This window comes from Phalacrocorax aristotelis, chromosome 7 (genome assembly GCF_949628215.1).
Source record: "Phalacrocorax aristotelis chromosome 7, bGulAri2.1, whole genome shotgun sequence".
In the NCBI taxonomy this organism is placed as follows: Eukaryota; Metazoa; Chordata; class Aves; order Suliformes; family Phalacrocoracidae; genus Phalacrocorax; species Phalacrocorax aristotelis.
In genome coordinates this window covers 20,983,037-21,005,091 of record NC_134282.1, presented here as the reverse complement: position 1 = coordinate 21,005,091, position 22,055 = coordinate 20,983,037, and the positions used below count along the sequence as shown (strand labels likewise).

The 22,055-nt window shown below is 43.5% G+C and overlaps 1 protein-coding gene across 1 annotated transcript; it reads right to left on the bottom strand.

Annotated features, from left to right (window-relative positions):
- Positions 1-4,291: 4,291 nt before the first annotated feature.
- SCG2 (secretogranin II) lies at positions 4,292-10,111 on the bottom strand. Its single transcript, XM_075099225.1, has 2 exons — positions 10,082-10,111; positions 4,292-6,652 (listed from the first exon to the last, which is right to left on the bottom strand). Exon 2 carries the CDS (start codon positions 6,636-6,638, stop codon positions 4,752-4,754), a length of 1,887 nt encoding a protein of 628 aa, XP_074955326.1. The 5' UTR covers positions 6,639-6,652; positions 10,082-10,111; the 3' UTR covers positions 4,292-4,751.
- Positions 10,112-22,055: the final 11,944 nt, after the last annotated feature.

Sequence of the window (22,055 nt, the reverse complement as noted above, 5' to 3'; positions counted from 1 at the left end):
TTCTGTTATACAGTGTGGGATTCCGTTATTTCAAGCTCAACATCCCTTTTCTTGTTTATGAAGATGAACCACTATTCTGGTTTCATCTGGGATAGAGTTAATTGTCTTTGTAGCAGCTAGTATGGGGTTTGGATCTGTGCTGGAAACAGTGGTGATAATGGGAAGATGTTTTAGTTGTCGCTAAGTAGCGCTCACACTAGTCAAGGACTTTTTCAGCTCCCCGTGCTCTGCCGGGTGCACAAGGAGCTGGGAGGAGACACCGCTGGGACAGCTGACCCCAACTGGCCACAGGGATATTCCACACCATACGGCGTCATGCTCAGTATATAAAGCTGGGGGAAGAGGATGGAAAGGGGGGGACATTTGGGGTGATGGCGTTTGTCTTCCCAAGTAATCATTACGCATGATGGAGCCCTGCTTTCCTGGGGCTGGCTGAACACCTGCCTGCCCATGGGAAGGAGTGAATGAATTCCTTGTTTTGCTCCTTTTTCTGTGCAGAGCTTCTGCTTTACCTATTAAACTGTCTTTATCTCACCCCATGAGTTTCCTCACTTTTACTCTTCCGATTCTCTCACCCGTCCCACTGAAGGGGAGGGAGCGAGTGGCTGTGTGGGGCTTGGTTGCTGACTGGGGCTAAACCACAAAAAACACAAACAACGAAAAGCCCCTTACAGCTTGCACACGCCGTAAGTGAGATGGTCTTCTAAAAAGTGATGTAGTTCCTCATACCAGGGTTTGGATTTTTCCAAAACCTATTTCCTTCTTCTACACAGAATCTGTCCTCTTATGCATAGGTTTGTACCTCTGGTTCCTTAGATCCAAAATCATTCTGGTATCTAAGATTTTCATTGAGCTCTTCCTGAATAAGAGCCCAGAGGCAGCGTTTATGCCAAACAGCCCCTTGGGACTTCGGTCGGCTCAGGAGCCTGTGTAGCCCAGGGAAAGGGAGTGCATGAGCTGTGGTAGGAGGGGAAGAAAACTAAGGAACTTAAAACTACCACCAGTCATGCTTGACCATGTTTCTTTTGTATGGCATCCCTTCTAGGTCTGCACACCTTGTAAATTAGGTATATTATTGCCTGGTATATGTTCAAGGAAAAATGACTGAACCAGGGACGTGTGAACCTCTGTCCCTTCACTGGAATAATTCCTTTGAAAAGAATGAGATCCGTTAAAGAGTTAGAAATAATAACAGCACGCTACATTAACATATCTGCTGTAAACATCATTGTTTTGATGCAGTCAACCTTTTATATTGACTTTAAAAAAAAAACACAAAACCCTTTAAACCATAAACCCAACTGCCTGATGGTTTTGTTTTCCACTTGATGAGCATATTGAATACACTCTGAGCCGAGTCCCTTAGGAAGGCCCTCAGGTCTGGGGACCTTCGGTGGCGTTAGGGGAACTGGGGTGCTGCAAATATCAGCTCAAAGGAAAGAGGAGCATCACACTGCAGTGCAAAGCTCCACAACAGGGCTGGCTGGATGTGACAGAGGCCGTCCAAGTGCAATTTAAGGACAAAGCAGAAGGGAAGGTTAGCACTTCAAAGCATTTTCATCTTTGTTTCCTCGGGGGCTTCGATGTGCTGCTGGGAGGTGGTACAGCTGCCTCCTGGCTGCCATAGCAACGCGTTGCTCAGCCCTGCATCGAGGGGGATGCTCCTCCGAACCTGTGGCTCGGCAGCCTCTGGGGGGGAAATGTAAAAGCTCCTTTTTAAAGCACCATTGTATGTCACCATTGAAAAAAAAGGAGGGCAGAAGAAAGAAAAAAAATATGCAGTTTTAATGTTCACTGTGAAAAAAAAGATTAGATAAACTCGTGTCTATGTTAGCCATGAGGACAAAGCCAGCAATGTGCAGCGTACCATGGCTGTGTGGTAGCACACGTGTTAGTGTTGATGCGTGACTTTATTACCTGCCCAGAGCTGGGGGCAGAGGGTGCACATACATGCATGTGCTTTAAGGCTACTGCCACATAAAGGAAACACAAAAAAACATATTCAGAGCCACCTTGATACCCTGCTCCTGCTTTGAGCCGTCTGAGGCAGGAGAAATGTGCTGTTTCAGGGGCTGTGCAAGAGTTGGTGAGAAGATGGCTGTTGTCTTCAGGGCGGTTTGCCCAAGCCCTTCTAAAGGTATTTTTAATTATTTAGTGTGGTATCACGATGGTATTTGTTTAAGTGTGTTGAAAAGCATGTTTGCAGCCGTCGTACACCTCCATCAAAGCTGTGAGTGCCCAAGGCCCTGCACAAGCTCCTAGTGCATGCTGCAGCATGCAGGTTGCAGCCAAGTACAGGAGATGGGATCCCCATGCCTGGAAGGCTGGAGGAGCATGAGTCCTTCTGTGTCATCATCATGGAGAGCTCAGTCCTGCACTGAGCTCAGCCACAGGACGGCAGGCTGCTGCCGAGAGGCCACTGTCCCTGGACGGCAGCAGAGCCTGTGCAGCCTGCCTTTCCAAAAAAAACCACTTCTTCTGGGAAAGATGTTTTGCAGCGAATGACAAATCATCCCTCACCTGATGTATGAGATTAAGCAGCAGGGAAGATGCCCTTGCTACACCCAGCAGAGCCAGAGATGTGCACAGCCAATGCTATGATGCCAGCTGCTAGGTGCCATCCCAGCATCTATCACCTGTGTCCAGCAGGCATGTCAGGCCTTCACACAGCCTTGTGCTTCCCCAGCTGCCCATTATTTCCTTTTATGAAAATATTTATGTGAGTTAATTCTTTTCTTCCATAAGAAAATATAGACATTTAATTACAGTCCTGGAAAAAACCAAACTGTGTTGATAAGGGCAGCAAATACAGTCTCCTGTTAATAAAAGTGTTAAACTTCCTCACTGAAAACAGCAACCATTCACTTAATTCTCACTGCTCTCATCTGGAGACTGCTCTTAGTCATCTGGTTTAGCTTTAGGTAGTGCTGTATGGAGCATGGAGTTGGACTCAGTGATCCTTATGAATCTCTTCCAACTCGAGATAGTCTATGATTCTATGTTTTTATTACTGTTCTTCAGTTTTACATCCATGTCATACTTAAGTATTAAATGTCACTGATTTGACCAAAATTTTCTGGACCGTGACAACTGCGGGAGCAGTATTAGGATCAAGAAGAACAACAGTATTAGGAATCAAGGTGATAAAAACTGTTATTTTTTTAAAGCACAGTTTTGTTTTGAAAAAATTAGTAATTCCAAGTTACTGATGTCACAAGCAAGTGCGTATCTAATGGCAACAGGTTTTCCTTCTTTACAAAAGTGACTTTAACTCTGGTATTTTTTAAATTCCATGTTTAATGTTTTGATGCATCCAAGTAACAGGGAACAGAAGGCTTTTGCCGTGGCCCAAAGCAAGGGTTCTGACTGAACTCCTCTCATCTGCAATTGCTCAGGTAATGATGACACTGAAGATGAAGTCTTATTTCTGCAGCCTTTGTACTTTGCTTCATTATCCCCACCCCACTTAGCAGAGCTGAGCTGCTGAAGAATACCACAGGGAAAACCACTTTTGAACTATAATCCTGGAAATGCTTATGCCTGAGCTGGCCTAGTGAAAACCACGTCTGACTCACAGAGTTACACAAGCACATTTTGGTCTGTAAAAGAGCCGTAGCTTTTCCAGAACATCCACTGCAGGTCTTAACGGGAGCTTAAGAGACATTGCAAGTGTCCAGTTAATGTAGCGGATAATAAAGGTTCTGTGTATACTTATACGTACACGTAAGGGCCATTTCATGAAATGGGAAATACTATTTTTATCAGACAAAAAAGTGTTACCCACAGGCTGAGCTCTCTGTTTGCTGTGCCTTGAAGCCTGTCTCTTTCGTCGTGGTAACCATCGTGAGAGACGACGAGGAACCCGTCTGCTTCCCATCTACTTCATCAGAACTTCCCAGAGCTGCTGCTACTCACATACAAAGGTTCAATTTTGTTTTTGGTTTTTTTTTTTTAGTGCTTCACCACAGAGTCTGCCTTAGCTGGGCAGATCATTTTTCTTCCTTCCACTGCCAAGAGATACATAAGCATCATGGAGGGGGGCAATTTTCAAAAAAGGTAATGCAGTTATTGCCCTGCAATAGGGCGGATTTCAGCAATGACTTCAGTTATGCACTGCCCTTAAGGCTGATGCCAGTTGGTGCTCTTACAGCCCAGAAAACCCAGAAGTATAAGCTACCAACTTATTCTACAGTAAAATAGACTTCAGAAGAATTGTCTGTAGAAGTAAAACATATGTTTCTGTTTCAAATTACTATGACTTTATCAACTGCCACAAAAAAACAGTCTCTTTTCCAGAAATAATTTATTAATCAACAATAAAACACTGAATAGAAAAAGCCTTTTAAATAAAACTATATAATGCTTTATTTTTTTATTTGATACTCCACAAAAAACACTACAGACAGTAACAAAATAATCCAATTAATCTTAAAAATCTCAAATGATAATAGTCACTTTTCATTTATCTTGTTTTATTAACAATGCAAAGGTCATTTGTTTACATATTATAGTTTTACTAGATTTCATTAAATTGTTTCTTAAAACACTCAAAGCAATTTGTTGTTTGCCCCATAATTTATAACATATATATAAGTATATCAATAAACAATATAACAGCTTTGAGAAAGATATGCAGACTGTTCAATGGTATGTAGTCTACCATAGGTTGTTTAGTGGGAAAGCGGGAAGAAATCACAACTGAATTGGGATAGAAGTCAACACACTGAAGAGAAATAATATTTGGGGAACAATTACATATTTTCCATTGCCCGTTTAGTAATATGATCTCTTTCAAGCTCTGATTTCTCCTGTTTTAGATACTCTAGCACTTTTGCTAGCATATCCTCATCCAGATACTGCCTGTTTTGCGTGTCATCGGTTTCCCCGGCCATGGAAAGCCTTTTGCTGAGTGAAGCCAACTTCGCAGCCTCCTGTGGTCCCAGCTGGCTTAGGTGCTCCCTGATGGCCTGCTCCAGCTGGTCATCTTCCTGCAAGGCACTTTCAGAAGCTGGAACTGGGACTCGTTTGATCTTGTTCGTATTGATAACGTCAGGATATTTTGCCAACACCTTTGCCAAGTAATCGGCCAGCTCTTCATCCTTCTCATTCAGTTTCTCATACTCCATTTGTCGCCTTTCCAAATCATTCATCCAGGCAGCTTTAGGAAATGGGTGGTGTCCTTTCAATCTTCTTGGAATGTAAGACAGTCTTGGCAAATCATTTTCTTGATTAAGACGATTTAGTAAGTAGGAGGGATTCTGATTAGCTAAATTGTCAGTTCCCAGAAGACTGACAATATCTTCAATATTGAGGTCTTCAGGTAGATTTTCTGGAATAACATTAAGAGGCTGCTTCATGTACCCGTTTTTAAGGTTTACATTATTTTTAAATATATCGCTTGGTCCTAGATTAGTTTCAGCGATTTCGTCGAGGTCTTCTGGGAATTCTGCTTCCTGCTCAGCTTCCAACCTTTCACTCTGAAGCTGCTTTTTTTCTCCAGCTTTCAACATGTCTATTAAATCCTCAGGAGGAATTTGTAAATTCCTTGAGATTTCAATCAGCTGAGCTATAGACTGAGGTTCGAGTTGCTTATCCAAAAACATGGGTGCTCTTTTTTCCTCAAGTTCTCCTCCAGTCCTTAATTTCCTATTTGCAGCACTGCCCATCAGCCTCTTCAGGTAATAATTCATTAGCTTTGAAATGTCCTCTGACATTTGATCTTTATTGTCTCTTCTTATTTCATCCTCAAGGAAGCTGAGTTTCTCTGATCTTTTCATTTCGTCATCAACCTCCTCTTCATGTTTATCAATTTCTTCTTTGCTGTCTTTTATCTCTTCCTGGGTTTGACTTTCCACTTTTTCCTCTATGGGATTCCAATCTTCTCCTCCAACCACATCTTCATAGGCAATGTTATTTACTTTATATACATCATCTTCATCATCTGTATACAATTTCTGGTCCTCATCCAGCCTTTCTTTCTTGTGGTTGTTAGGTCCTGCCATCTTCCCCAACTCCTGAAACACAGACTCCAACGTGGCAAGGCTTTGGGGTGTGTATTGTTCTTCCACTATTTCATTAGTACGCTTGAAAGGACTGTCTCTTGAACTGTCTTCATAGTGCCCAAGTGGCATTTTGAGATATTTTTGCCACCTCTCAGGCCATTTGTAAGCCTCGTAATCATCAGTTACTCCAGCTGGAAAGTTGTTATCAGAAGTCAGACCATAAGGCTTATTCTCCTTTGGGCCAACTTTTGACTCTTTCTCAGCTTGCCGCAAGGCTTCCAACATTACCTTAACCCACTGGGACTCATCTTCAGTCAAAGAATCCCTTACACTGTCTGGTAGGTGAACCTGATCTTTGCTTTCTTTCTGTTGCAGGAGATATGGGACGCTTTGATAAGAATTGTAATCAGGGCTGCTTTCTCCCTTGTTAGTTTGCTTGCGAAGGTCTTCTATGTATTCCAAAGCTTTGATCATGTCTGGATTTGGGAGCCTTTGTAAGTTTTTCATTACATAGTCTGGATCTTTCTGAAGCAGCTGATGCTGCTGGAAGGAAGCTGCATCAACCCAACATATTATGACAAAGAAAAAGGTGAGAGCACAGGCTGCTTCAAGCTGGAAGGTTTTAGTTTCTGCCATATTTAAAATATTTCCTTGAAATAAAGAAGAAGAAGAAAAAAGAAGCAGTTAACATATGGAGACAGCCTTAGCAAACTGAGAAGCAAAACAGAGATTGTTATTTTAAACTGGAACTTATAATGAAGAATACCACCAGTACTACACATGTTTTTATTAATTATGGAAACCTATTATAGCTCATTCATGGAAACCATATATTTTTGTGGAAATTTGAGACTTTCTGAATCTGTCCTATGATTCCTCAGTTATACTGGAAGCTATTGGTTTCCTATGCTAAAACTTTATCTCTATGTTCAATGTACTTTATGAACATCAGTTTTCCAATGGCAGCACCAAAGTATAAAATACATATCCTATATAGCTCGTGAAATGCCCATAAAGGAATATAGATGTCATTTTGATTATGAAAAGGAAGGCTTGAAATGGTAAAATCAGTATATCCATATATTTAAATGCCACTCAAAATATTAATATTAAAACTGCATGCAGAATTATTTTGTGAGATTGTTCCATAGGGCATCTAATTTCACACGAGGGTAATACCACTGCATGGTGCTAGATTGCAATAAAATTAATGTAATGAAGTGGAGAACATGGCCTATAAAATGACTTGCAAGTTTATTTCTGTCATTCTTGTTAGTGTTATTACTTACTTTTTTTGCTATTTCATTTAAAAAAAAAATTGTATTACAGGTGAATTTTAGTTAAGAGACTCTATGAGAGAACCATTTTCCTATGGGCAAAGGTCCCACTATAATTTATCCTAAAGGTACAATATAATTTTACTGAATCCTTTAAAATACGTCTCCAAAATGAGCTTGAGTAGGTAGGTTCTGTGTGGTTATTTCATTCATTCATTCACTTCAGGAGAAATTGAATCAGGTCCAGGACAGGCAGAAACGTGACCATCGGCAAAAGTGAGATAAATTCAGTTAGAATAGATCGGTAGAAGCCCATGTCTAGCCAGTCTGCCCAGCTTATTCCAGTCAACAATAAACTCTGGAACAGAAGTGGGAAAACATATGCCTCTGATAGAATTAAGAAGAGTACAGCACTGCTGCGTATGAGGAAACAGCTGCACAAGTCCAGTCCCGTGGGGAGCTGAGCACCCTCCACCCAGTGTAGGGCAAAACTGTTGTCACATATTCCCTAGGTCATGAGACAGATTGGACTCTTTTCTGATCCAGTTACAATAATGAATAAATAAAGCGCAGTAAAGAGAAAGAAATTATAAAGATATAAATTACTTTGATTAATTGACCTATTTTGGTTCCTTTGGTTTTGGCCTGGTAAAAGCATCCTGTTGAGATGTTGGTGATTCATGACAGACTGAAAGAGCTACGTATACCACTATTTACCCACCGCTTTAAGTAGAAAGTGAGCATGAATATGCTTACTTCAGCTCACTTGCAGATTTCCCTGCTCAGTTTTTGTTCCTAACATAAGGCAATTTAACTAAATAATTAAAGCAGTATCAGTTCAGAGAGCTGCTTTTTAATCCTCAGTATGCCTGGGCAAGCTAATAGCCATAAAAGCTAACAATTTCCCCAAACATTTCTGACTACTCAAGCCTGGCTACGTTTGAACATTGATTTCACAAAGGATTACTTCAGAACAGCTGATTAGAAGGTCCCACCCTCCAGATCTGAGTTTGCCCTGAAACAAAGCCAACACATCGCTTCATTTTCCATCACAGAAAAGGCACTAGTCATATACATAAATGTATATCTCAATGGGAAAAAAGCACTGCTATTTATTGTAGCAAATAAATGAATTCAAGACTTTCTTTTTCCAGCAGAGACGACTGGTTATTAGCAGAGTTAGTTTGATTAGTGCATGAGAAACTCTGTCCGTTCTGAGGGGTGGGGGAAGGGAGAGTTCATCCATAATTATCTGCCAGGCACCTCCCACTCACAGGGACCAGGAACTCAGCCTCCTTCACTGCACACAATTATGTGTTGTTACAGCCTTTGTAAGAGTCGTCAGCAGCATCCCATTAAAATCAAAATGTGTGTAGCCAGGCAAAGTTTAGCTTAGTGTTCCACAAGGACATGGCTCAACTGGATATTTCCTTTACAGGAATAACAGGTCATTGGCTCCTCTCTGCATATGTTGGGTGCATTTGTCTCTAGATCAGTTTTTGACTTCTGTTTTATTGGTAGATGATACTTGAAAGCCTTGTCAAATGGATTTGGGAATGATTTCTTTTGAAAGCTTTGAGTTTAGGTCATAAAATCTTGTCATTAAATATACTGTGTTATATTAAATATACTGCGGTAAGAGGACTCCTCCCCAGTCTTTTAGACTTTAATTCTGCATTTTTTTGGAAAACAGAGGACATTTTAGACTATCTTTAGAATCTATAATAAAACATTCTCTTCTGTGCCTCTCAAAGGACAATCTGCTAAAATGGCTGTTTTGTCTACAGATGGATAATTGTGAAGCTAGCCTAGATGGGGAGCATATTTTCTCCTCAATTAGCACCTATCAAACAGGAAAATCCTCTTTTGACCAACAAATGTAGAAGTTCCTATTTACAAAATGAGGCAATCGAGTTCACAATTTAACCGGTACAAAGGTAATGCAGACTGACGGAAGTTCCCCAAAAAACAGACAAAAAAAAAAAAAAGACCCAACAAACCCAAACCAACTTCTTTCTGGAATGTTTCCATGGTAGCAGTAATTTTCTCACTCAATCTCTCTCAGCAGTTGTCTCTGATGTGAATGTAATTTTTCAAGTGAAAATTTGCAATGAAAACTCATAAGCTTTCCTACAAACGTGTCCCTGCCCTGAGAGTCTGAGGAGGAATCTGACAGCAGTTTCTCCATAAGAAGAATAAAGTAGTACATCATGCAGTCTTCCTCCCATTTACTTTTGCAATAAATAACACAACTGCAGTAGATTTGCTTTTTTTTAAAAGCATATCTAACCTTTATCCTGTGCAAAGGATTCAAAACATGAACCAAATAACAATGGGGTGAGGAGAAGGGAAAAGACCCAAACCCCAAGGAGTTCTGAACGAATGTAATGACTGTATATGCATACATCTGGAGAGTTAGGCAGATTGTGTTTGCATCCAAGGTAACCTCTCATCCTATATGTCGACGTGGCTGAAGTGCCATGTCAGCGAGCCAGCACGACTGAACGCAATTGCAAACAGAAACGTTATACTTCCCGGCTTCAGCTGTGAACGGCGCTGATAATGCATATCTCAGTGTATAATATATAGATGGCTATAGATCTATATTTTACATATATTTCATTGCACGCATCAGCTACAACCCCAGCAACTTTCCGCCACAACTCCTCGTTTAACTTAGCCTCCTTTTGTTGTTGTTGATTGCTACCGGGCGGCAGCCGAGCCCCACAGGCCGCCGAGGGAAGGCGGCACAAGGGTCCCGGCCCCCCACCCCAGCTCCCCCCGGCCCCCCGGCAGCCCTACCTGCCAGCGCCGCTCCCGCCGCCGCCGCCGCCGCCGTTCAGCACCCGGACAGCGCCCGCTTATACCGCCCTCGCCCCGCCTGACGTCACTCGCTCCCGCGCCCCGCCCGCGCGGCGGAGCCGGGGCCGGGGGGCGGGGGGCGGCGGGACCCTCCCCGGGGGCAGGCGGGGGTCACCCCACCACCACCACCACCACCACCACCCGCAAAGGGGTGGGTATTCAAAAGGGCAAATAAAACCGGGAGGGGACACGACAAAAAGGGGGGGGGGGGACGGGGGGGACACGGAAAAGGGCAAAAAGGAAAAAGACGAAAAGGAGAAAAAAAAAGGGCGGGGGGAAGGGAAAAGGGGGGGAAGGAAGTAAGGGGGGGGAAGGAAAAAAAGAAAATAAACGAGGCAGACAGGCTACAGTCAGTGCCCGCAGCTCCCCAGCTCCCACAGCCCGGGGGGTGGTGTGGAGCAGGGAGGGAGGGGGAGCTTTGTTAGGCTGACCAGCGGCTGGGGTTTGTAGGTGACGGCCAAGCCAGGGGCTCACGCCCGGGTCCGCGGGACAGGAGAGCAGCTGGGGCACGCAGGGACTAGAGGTGAGCGTGAGACAAACTGCGAGGAAGGCTGAGGTGGCACTGCGCAAAGGTCAGTGAGCGTGGGTGTGGGTGTGGGTGTGCGCACACATGTGTGCACCTGACTGTGGCCGTGCCTTTCGCAGGAGCTGGCCTTTTAACAGCTACAGTCTGCGTGGATATTTTTTTAATCCGCTGAACAAGCCATTTTAACAGAGTTCGGCTTTGTGACAGGATAGGGACAAGTCATGGCACCCATGGCCTCTTCATCAGGCACGGGAGGCCCAGGAGCTCCAGACCAACTAAAGCATCCCGCTGAGGGCTGGGTGCTTTCAGAGAGGGGGGCTGAGGGGTGGAAATTACACCCCTCCATTGTACGCCTGGGACAGATGGAAAAACTGAAGAATGTCAGGGAACGATAAGGCAGAAGGATCCCCCCACCACCGTAGTTCACAGCCCCAGGCCCGTGGGCAGCGGTGCGGGAAGGCACAAGCACCCCACTCCTGAGGACTCTGCCTCCGATGGTGCTGTGGCATGGGACCAGGGCCAGGCTGCCACGCTCCTGGCTTCGACCCCACTTCCCTGGGTGTGAATGCAGCCAAAGAGGGATTTCCCACCTATAGCACCACTGCCAAGCACTGCCCTTGCAGTTTTAACTCTCTTTTCAGCACTCTGTGTGCAAAAAGGCCAGTGCTTGCACACATAGGTCACTAGGGTGAGTAAATACCATCGTGCCATAAATCAGAAAGCATGAAATGTAACACATTGCTTCAGCTGCTGCTCTGGGTTTTAGCTAGTTCCTTCTGCTTCCTTTCTATTCCAGAAAGGTTGTTTTACTTTGGCTTTTAAATAAGGACTCCTTTTCCTCAAAAATAAATCTTTCCTGACAATTTTGACCTTTTACAGCTCAAAATGCAAAAAACCTAGGATGAATGTATCTTCCAAACCAATAAATGTTACAAAATTAAATTGTCTTAAGAACAGCAAGGTAGAAATAATTGCAGCCATGAACAGAACACAGATAACAGTACTATCCTTACTGCATTTGTTGTAGTTGAAATGGACATCTGGAAGCCTCATGTTTCACCTCACGTAGAGTTATGAGTAAAATAGAGGACCACTTTTTGTGCTGGAATGCTTCAGCAGCAGCCTTATTCAGGCCCCAGATGCCACCCAAAAGGCTTGATTTCATCACCAGAGCCAGAAAGAAAAGAGGCAAAATAGAAGTTACTTTAGGACCCATAAAGCATCCCTGAAGATGGGAAACAGAAAGGCATCTGCTGCAGTAAAAAAGAGAAAACAAGGTCCAAATAAACCGTAGCCTACCCTGAGCAGCTGGGAGCTGTATTGTTGGACACCACAACCCCCTTCAGCAAGCCGCTGAACTCCCACAAACAAAACATATCGTTGCAGACATCGTTATCACTAACACACCTGAGTCCATTGAGAAAACAGTCACCGTGATCAAAACAAAACAAACAAACAAACAAAACCCAAGAAGAATCATGCTTAATTCAGATTTTCAGGAATTTTCTTGTGCCTCTGCGTGCATTTCCAACAGACGTCTGTTTTGTGCGTTCTGCCACCAAACACCCAACATTTCTCTAGCAAATTCTTTCCTGTGAAATCATCCTGCTGCCCCCATCCATCTATCCCTGATCTTCAGCATCAGTGTATATTTCAGACAACTCAGATCAATTGGCACATGAGCACAAGTCCTTCCTCTGCTCCTTAACCAGTCACTTGAGATTTACAGTGTGTGAAGTCAGGCAGACACTTGGCTTAGGTCTCTGCCGTGGCTATTTTGGGTTCAGTGGATAAAATTTACCAAAGGGTATCCACAAGTCAGCTGTCAATTTTACTCCACATCAAGAAGTGTTGCCTGGACTTCTGCTTATGATTGATTGCATCCGCACAGTCCTATAAGGAGGGCCTCAGTGAATGTACTTTTTTTTTTCCATGTTGAGTGTATAGCATTCTTTTCCTCAGCCTGAGTCATGCAACAGAAAATTTTATCTGTGCTGTCATTAGAAGTTCCATGGCATTTTATACAAAAGTAAGATCACATCATGGCATCTCTGAATTTTAGGAAATTGCATTAGCAGTAGCTCAATACCAACTCTTTAACCAGAGGAGCTTGGTAATCTTGTTTTTCTGAGTGCGTTTTGACCATGCTGCATCCTTCTGTGGATCCTGGGAACGGACCAGTAATAAACACAATGGTTTCTCTGAACAGCTTGCCCTGTCACATGCTCTACCTGACATAGTTATGCATCATGAGAAGGTAAAACTTAATCAACCCTGCATCTTGCATGCTAATTTAAGGGTAAGAAAAGCTTCAGAGAGATTTTATTTCATTTCATGTACGAAAGAAGGTGGGTGAGGGAACTTCACTGCAGCAAACAGGGTCAAGAGGACTCCAGCCCACGGTGTTGTGTCATACCCAGCTAGAAGATCATCATCCATAAAGTTAATGGAGAAAGGAAAGTCAGGCAACTTGAATTCAAGCGGTAGCAAGGTCTGACATGGGGCTTGGTGTCATCGCCCTTGTGCCCAGTCCCCAGGACAGCACCAGCACTGGTGGGGTGATGGTGGCAATAACCACCACTGTTCATGGACCACGGTCTCCCAGTGAGATCTGCTTCCCGCCACATGTGCCCAGCTCGCGTGAGAGGCTGAAGCAGCAATCTTGATGGTACGACCATCCCAGCAGTAATGCACGGCAGCAGGCAGCACATTGGTCTGTCTGTTGTGGCTATTTTCTGAACACCAAAATAGTTTGCAGTTTGTGCAGTTCACTTCAGCTCTAGGTCTTTCCTCCTCTAATTGGTGTCACCAAAGATCAGTACTGCTTAAAAATAAAGCGTGGTTGTGTCAATATCGATTATGTCCCCCCTATTCCTCTGTTTCCAGTGGCAACTAAAAATAATTTACAATTCATTACAGTCATGGCATTTCTTGCAGAATAAGTGTCATTGTCACATTTAAAATTCAGTCCACATCTGACTTGAAAATCTGCATTTATTCTGTATGTAATGAGAAGGGTGAGGTTTTCTATCCTCAGGAAAAGGTCATCTGCCATCACAGATATAGATTCTTTTAAATTATTTTAATTTTAAAATAGTTGAACTCTGCTTGTGCCCAACATTAGACTTGTTATTTTGTGCTCATTTTGCGTGCTTGAAAGATTAAATATATTTGTATGCAAATGTTTTTGGCCTCCCTAAATTTAGTACATAAGACTCAAATTTCATTACAAGACCTGTAAGTGGAGGGAAAAATGCAACACTGTAAGGAAAAGCAAGGACTTTTCACTTTGTAACCACAGTCCTTTAAAAGCATGGCTGTCAAGGCAAGGGTCTGGTGGCCGTAGATCACTGGGTTTTATTCCACACTGCAATGAGATTAGGTAGGTTCAACGCCAGCCTGACCAACACGCCTCCCTGCAGGTTTGCTGCTTGCTCTGTAGGGACATTTCAAGAACAGATTTTGCTAAGAACAAAAAAAAAAAAGGGATACAAATCCTGACTTCTACTCACCATTTACATGTTCAGGATTTCAGGCTGCCTGCATGTAAAAAAAAAGATTTACAAGGAAGGGGAGCCTTAGGGTAAGACTTGACTGCTACCTCTGAGACAAGGCTGTATGTCCACCTTTGCAATGTGGACATACCAACAACCTTGTGAGTGTCACTATTTCAGTGCAAGCCTCCCGTGCCACGGGTGGGCTTTCCCCTACCCACCCTGCACCATCTGAAAGCTGGGCACTCCATATGCCTGGGGCTTCCTTGAGGCCAGGGGTTGAGTGGCCCCTCTGCAGGAGCCTGTATGGGCACCCGGCCCAGGGAGGGGGTCAATATGGCATGGCAGCCTCACTGAGGACACCTCGCAGGCTCTCCCTCCATGCATGCCCACCAGCCTGCCTACAGGAGCCACCCTGGCCCAGCTGCTCAGCCTCCAGCACAACCGCTTACAGCAAGCTAAAATTAGTGGTGGTTTGTAATGGAAAACACTGCTCTGGACCTACAGCAGCTCAGCATTCCTGTGCCAGGGTTGGGGGTCACCTAAAGCTCAGCTGTGCCATGCCTGTTTGTGAGTCCTACCCCAGGGTTTTGTCACCTCTGGAAGTGCCTCTTGTTTTCTCCAGTGACTGCTGGAGGAGCCCAGACCTGCTGCCTCACTGTTCCTACCTCCCTGCCCAAGGACCTACACTTACTATAGGATGCCTCAAGCTTGGGACAACTGGGGTCTACCACCTAGCACAGACCTTTTGCTCATGGCAGGTGGATGGTACCTATCAGCTCAGCTAGGGCTAGAGGAGCAGAGAAGCCTCCGCTGGAAGGAGTGTGTAAAAGAGGCAGATGAATCAACAGAGAAAGAGTTTACTGTTATACTTGTTTGAGCACAGCCTCCAGTTTCAGTACCATGAACAAGAATAGCGAAACACCAACAGAGTAAGGAATATATGTCTTCTCATATAACCACTGAATTATTTTTATCTCCAGGCCTCCCCCACATACATACATATTTTCTTCCGTGGAGTTTCAAGGCTCTTCATGAGCTTGTGACATCTGCTTACCAACATTTGGTGTAAAAATATCAATATCTGCTCAGCATAGCTGTTCGGAGTGCTACATTTACCAGCCAGTAAAGATCAAGAGCCTCCTGGGAGCTGGCTGGATCAAACTGTCATGATTTCAGCACTGCTTTGCGTCAGACAGCAGAATTTAAAGTCAAAACACAGATAGTTTAGGGAGGAAGACAATGCGAAGCCCTGACTCATACCCTGCTGAGGGTGAGGAGAACAGATTAATAGACAGCAAACATGAATGAAACAGAACAGCTCATTTTTGTCATGCGGCTGCTTCTGAAACCCAAAATAGGATTTATTTTTAGTCATTGAGCATGAAAAGAAGTTTTCACTGCACCTTGCCAAGGAGAAGTTGAGAAAAGAGTTTTAATTATCATGAGGCAGGCTCCCCTTTCCTTGACACCTATAGGAGCTCAGCAGCGGGGCTCACTGTGCTCAAGGAAGTTTTGCTGTTCACATGCTGCTTTAATGATGTGTCACCCATGAGACTTTGCACGACCCGGCAACTTTTAGCATCATTTGGATACAGAAGATGCAGCCTGTACTCCAGCCCCAGCCAACTTTCCATTGCCAAAGTTGAGTCAAAAAAGAACTATGATTGCTTATAACCAGGTCGTATCTTTTTGAGGAGCTGTGTCGCTCTCCACTTCAGGCTCACAGGGAAAGGAGACAAAGCAACCATGGCTCGGCAGTTGGAGAAACTGCACAGGTTCACCCAAAATCATTGGGGATTACTTAACCAAACTCCAAGCCCTTCAGAGCAGCTGTGGCAACAACCAGCAAGAGCAGACAGCAAAACCGGTTTGACTCTGCTTTCCCAGGTGAGTGCCACCTGCCCGTGCTAAGCTCTTTGGCTGGTGTGAGGGTCTGACCTGGGGTATTTGAGTCAGCCAAGATTGACCTTCAGTGATGGTTTTTTGTGAGAGAACACAGAGGTTTTACATGGGAGTGAAAAAATTGGCACAACAGTGATCTGTATGCACATTTATATGATTTTTCTTTTTAAATAAACAGAACTGATTTCACATCTATGCATAAGGCTAGTTATATTATTTAGACTTTAAATAATTTCAGCAATTCTGCTCTACAGAAACTTCATGATCTTGGGGCTAAGCCATTTCTACTCCTTATTTACATTAAAGCCTCATTAATCTTCACATTAATCACTCATAAACATAAAAAATCTCAGTGATTTTGGATCTCCCTGTCTCTGACAAAAAACTTCCATTTTGTTATCTGTTGCCTTGTCTGGTAACACAGGATAGGACTCAGAGTAGCAAAATTGCCGCTCCAAATTTAACACTCCTATTCTTACTTTTGTTTTGTTTTGGTTTTTTGTTTTGAGAATCCAACTATTCTCAAAGCTTGAGCTAGCATGCTATGTTACTTCATGTGGGCAAATGTTCTTCCATCCCCAAGCCATTAGGGCAGCGAGTGCTTTACCAATGCAGCATGTGAGAATCTATCTGCTAAAGCTAGGAGGGCAAGAAGCCATGCTCTGCTTCCTTGCCATAAAACATTATCACAATTTCCTCTTGCACTGTCTTTGCTAGTGTCATTAGTTTCACCGGTGCCATTACAGCCTTTTTTCTGGCCAAAAGTTTGTCCTTTTTTGGTTAGTAAGTATGTGCCTACACAGGTTCCAACCCTATTGCTACAGTAATTTATATAGATCTAGGTCAAAACCAAATTTAGCATTTGGTCATGAATGTGACAAAAATAGAAAAAAAAGAGACTTAGTGCAAGGCACAGCACAGAGCCAGTGTTATATCATTTCTTCCTGGAGACAACTTCTACCAAGAAGAGGGCATCAGTTTGATGTGGTAGCTCATGTGGACAAGGCAGAACCACTTCTTTAAATTGCCCCTTTTAAAAAAATATATACTAAATTAAAAGTTAATTCAACATAAACATGAACGATCAAAATGAGAGCACAAATTCATATAATCCCATGTGGTTATAGCTATTAACATTTGCCACATCGGCATTAAAGCAGAGAGCTTATATTTTTAGGGTTGGACTGTACTGTCATTGATTTTAAGAATATAGAGCCAGGAAGAGTTGGCTGGCTTCAACAGCACCTTTGCTAGTTTAGAGGCTGTAGGATCAAGGCACGTCCAGAACCTCAGTGCAAAATACAGAAAGATACAGGGTTAATAATTTACTCCCCAGCCTTGCACCAGCCTCCTGCCTGGTCAGGCATGCTCCCTGGCTCATACAGCTGAGCAGACTCCAGTGCAGCCCATTTATCAGCTGGCAGAGACACTCCCCGGATGGTGAGGATTTAATGCCATTGACCAGATGTGCAGGAGGCATATTCCGAACAGCAAGAGACAGAGAAACCAAGCAACGTGGACTGGGAGCAGCAAGCTGCCACCCTGCATAAATGCACATGGACAAACCACGGTGTTCCATGCAACGTGGGATGGGGTGGGAGCCAGAGAGTGGGTACAACAGGGGACATGGCACAACGCATCCATCCACTGAAAAGATTAACAGCTCTGTTAGCATCTATAGTTTGTTTTTTCTTACCACTCAATCCTGAAAAGGTCTCTTGGGCTAGGAAGAAAGTACTAGGCAGGCTGCTCCCTTCTCTAGCAAAAGTCAAACGTAAGCAGTGACACTGTTTCCCCAAGGAGGCTGGAATCTGCATGACAACTAGTAACACCTCTGCAAGCTGGGAAGAACATTAGCTTGGACCTCCAAACTGTTTTAGGTGGCAGTCTTGCATCTCTCTCTCAACTATCAGAGCCTTGACTGGCAAATGAAGTCCATATAATCAGGAGAGAATGCTGCAATTTTCCCCCAAGGCAAATACTTTCTATCTAATACACCTTGCTGGTAAGTGCCTGAGAAGGGCTGAGTGCCCTTCCCAGCCCCGAGGCTCCTGCTTTGCTCTTCTTCCAAATTCTGGGCCAATCCACCCAGCCACCCACCAGCTGGGTTGTATGGAAACCCGCTCCAGGCTCAGATACTACCCCTGGGTAAAGGCAAACGTGTGCCAACCCACTGACTGGCTTTTTTTTTTCAGGTAGGAAAATGGTATCGTAACAAGTAAGTTGGGAAAGGGACAAACACCAAGTAAGAAAGTAGCCCACGCACTATCTTGTCTGAATATTAGTCCAAACAGCTTATGGCTACAGGCATCTTGCTGAGCAGTCCCAGCTTAAGCACAAGACAGGACTGTGTGATGTAAGATCATTTTTTTTCCTGCCTCAGAATGAAAGAATTGAGCAAAAAATTGGATACATGTTGATGAGTAGACGGAGAGCATAGATTCTGTACCAGCAAAGATAAAATACACAGCCTCTTTTATAAAATATTAAACATAAGCTATTTTTCCAATCGAATGAAATGTACTCAAAACAAACCATTTGTATCCAGGGATCCCTACAGGCAACAGAAGGCTTGTCATGAAAATAGCTGCTTGAGTGCTGGGCTAATAATTCAGATTCAATAGGATTCAAATCTGAAAGTAAACAGACAACTTTATTGTATCTCACCCCAAATATGCAGCATCCTTACTGCGGAAATTTTCTCCTAGATACATTTAAAAAATCAAGCATGAACTCTATAGACACTGTTTACTCCTGTCTTGTCAGCCAGAATCTGCAACAGGGCTGTGGCTGCAGGAAATGCAGTGCTCCAGCAGGATGGGACTGAGTTATTGGCTTCCATTTGCAAGCGCTTACACTGAAAAAGCTCTTTTACTTTCACACAGGGCTTTTCAGCTGAGTGGGGAAACAAACCTACTTTTGTTGCCACACACATCACGTGAGCATTGTGACAACTGAGATAATATTATTTTGTCTTTGCCTGATGGCAGCAACACGGATTTATGTGATGTTGGCAGTAGCTTCCCCAGTGCTATCCTCGTTCCACAGACTGAGCAGACTTCCCAGGTGCAGGGACACCATGTAGGGCCAGAGCCAGGGCTGCTCCCGAGACTCAGGCCTGTCCATTTTTACCATTAATTCTGTAATCTTTCTAACTCTTCTATTTCACCACCTTAGAAAACTGTTCGCCCACCCCTAAAACCAACCCAGCTTACAGTGATGATCTCCCCTGTACAAGGCAATGTGGTGGTGAAAGGTCTGGATCCGCATGATACATTTTCCACCAGACTTCTAGCTCTTAACTTTACTTTGCAGCAGTCCTACTGCTGCACTGCTACTGTGCTACAAACCATCATCCTGGGTCCAGCCCACCAGCCTGCTGCTGCACACACAGAGAAGCAGAGCCCAGGAGCTGCTCACAATTGCAAGCTGCATCCCCCAAGGACTCTGTAGCCATCTTCCAAAAAATGCCAGGTATCCTGTCATCTGTATCTACTGCATTTAGTGTGATGTTGGATCCATGGAAGTATTCTGGTTCACCCAAAATAAACTGTTTGAAATTCAAGGCAAAAGCAATTCATTGCAGCTGTTTAAAATCAGGTCGCAAAGCACCACAATGAACTACTGTCAGCCTTACCTAGAGCACGGCTTGCATACGCTCCTGCGTAGACGTGCGGTCAACAAAGAGTTGTTTGGCTTGCTGTGGTTTTCCACTAGCGTATCTCAAAGCTGAATCAAAAGGCCAGATACTACATCTGGCACTGGAGATCTTGTCTGAAGAACAGGATGGATTACTTGTCCATGCAGGGGGGTTTTCACCACCTGCTGCAGATGTAATATTGACGAGGTTCTCAATTTTACATAACTGTTTCAAGATATTATTATAAGAAAAACAAAAAGAAAAACCCAAACACAACCCTTCTGGGTTGATATTGCTTGCTTTTAATCAGGAAGTAATGACCATATATGTTTGCTGAAGTGGTATCTTCTCAGCTTCTCCTGCACAGCTTCTCCTGATGTGCTGTAGCCTGTTGCAGCAGATGTACATCATGCTCCACAAAGCATCATACTGCTGCTTGGCTTCTCTCTGAGACTATGGCTGCAGAAACTGTCCTGGCTTAGTGGCTGTTTGTACAAGCCTCCACTGGCTGGTTTTCACCCTGGCACGTGATGGTCCTTTTCTCATTCCTCATCCTTTCTTCTGCAAGGACCCGGCAGTGGCTGGTAGGTACAGACTTGATCCTGTGCAGAAGCAGTCCTCCCTGTGCTCCTGTGGAAGGATTGCCTTTCTCACTGCTAGGCATTGTGAAGGACATCAATACTCTTCTTACTGTGTTTTTGTAGAATGGAGGTGTTCTGTACAGAACAGGAAGAAATGAGAAGGAAGGACTGTAACATGTGAGGAGACACAGCAGAAATTGGGAAGAGAAAGAAACAATTCAGTTGTCAAGTGATGCAGCTGCAACACATGAGCCAGCACAGCTGAGAAGATGTATGCTCCTCTGGAGACCATGGTCAGAAGCTCTGAACTGGAAAGACCAGATGGTGCAGGAGCTGAGGCAGGAATGTTGACTCTCTCTCAGGGTCTGTGCCAAAGAGGTGGGACCAGAGGGTAATTAGGCTGATGAACAGTGATACTAAGTGTATGAAAAGAGGCTTAGCATATAAGAGAAATCTTAGGAAAAATAAGTTGAAGTGAGAAGCATAACAGAGCAAATCCCAGTACAATTAACCTGCAGGGAAGCAGAAATAGAAAACCTGCTCCTAAAAGTAATCCATACATACAACTGCAGTTATGATGTTCCCTGATTTTTACCCACCAAGTACATATACGAGTTACAGCCATTTATTCGCTCTTAAAAAGCAGTAAAATAATAGAATTGAAAGTATATCCTTTGGTCATAATAAGACCAAATACACTTGGAATATGCACAAAACTAAAAACACGCCTAAGTGCTTTGAGCAGCAGTCAGTCTTTGGTGAATAAGAGCCCTTAACCATTATTTTTAATTACTACTGACAATTCTTAAATCTAAGTTTATGTTGTTACTTCTCACAGGTGCTTAGGCAGCCAGGGCTCAGAGACCATCTATTGACAGTCAGCAGCACCAAGGCAGTGTTAACTTGGAAAACAAAAAGAACTGCAGAGGCTGTTCTGTGCCAGTGGCATCAGACAAAACAAAACTAAACCTCCCTTTTATAATCATTACAACCAAATCCAACCACTCCTTTTACCAAACAATGACAGTTAAAGAGAAAAAAAGATTCCAAGAAACAAACAAACAAACAATGTTTTTCAGTCAAACAGATCATAAAACAAGCCTGCAAATTTGATTGCTACATTGATCATAAAAAGCAGCATCTACAAAGGTGACCACAATCCATTGTTAAATGTGGTATCTTCCCATGGCTATATTGCCTATTATCTGAAGATAACTCTGACCTACAAAGTAGCTGTTGAATTCATACTTTGCCTTGTGCTGATGTAAGCCCTAAATTCATTAAGCAACATGAATTTTAATAATGCTGAGCAAGTCTTGCCTGACGTATCAGCTGCATTAGCATAAAAAAGATGCATCACCAAATACCACAGTATATACCCACAAGTGCAGAAAATTATACACACCCAAAGGGGTTGTTTTCTCGGGTTTTTTTCAGACAGAAAAGAAAAGAAAAGCAATTCAGCTATGTAATTTTCTAAGTCCCTGAATCCTTGGATACTGCAGACAAAAGTTCTGAGATGACCCTGTCTCTCAATGAGGTCTCAAAGTACTTCTAGTGTCCTAAATCATTCCTTTCCAAAACTTATTTCAAGTGTCTTGTGAATGTAGAGCTGTCCTATAAAGTAGTTGCCATCTCTACACATTCCTTTCTGCCTTATTTAGAGACTACCAACAGCCCTTTGGAAATCTGGAACAGCTGTGATATAAAAACAAATCCAACTCTAAAATAGCACCCTAGAAAGTACCTGGAGTCCTTGTTTGGCTTG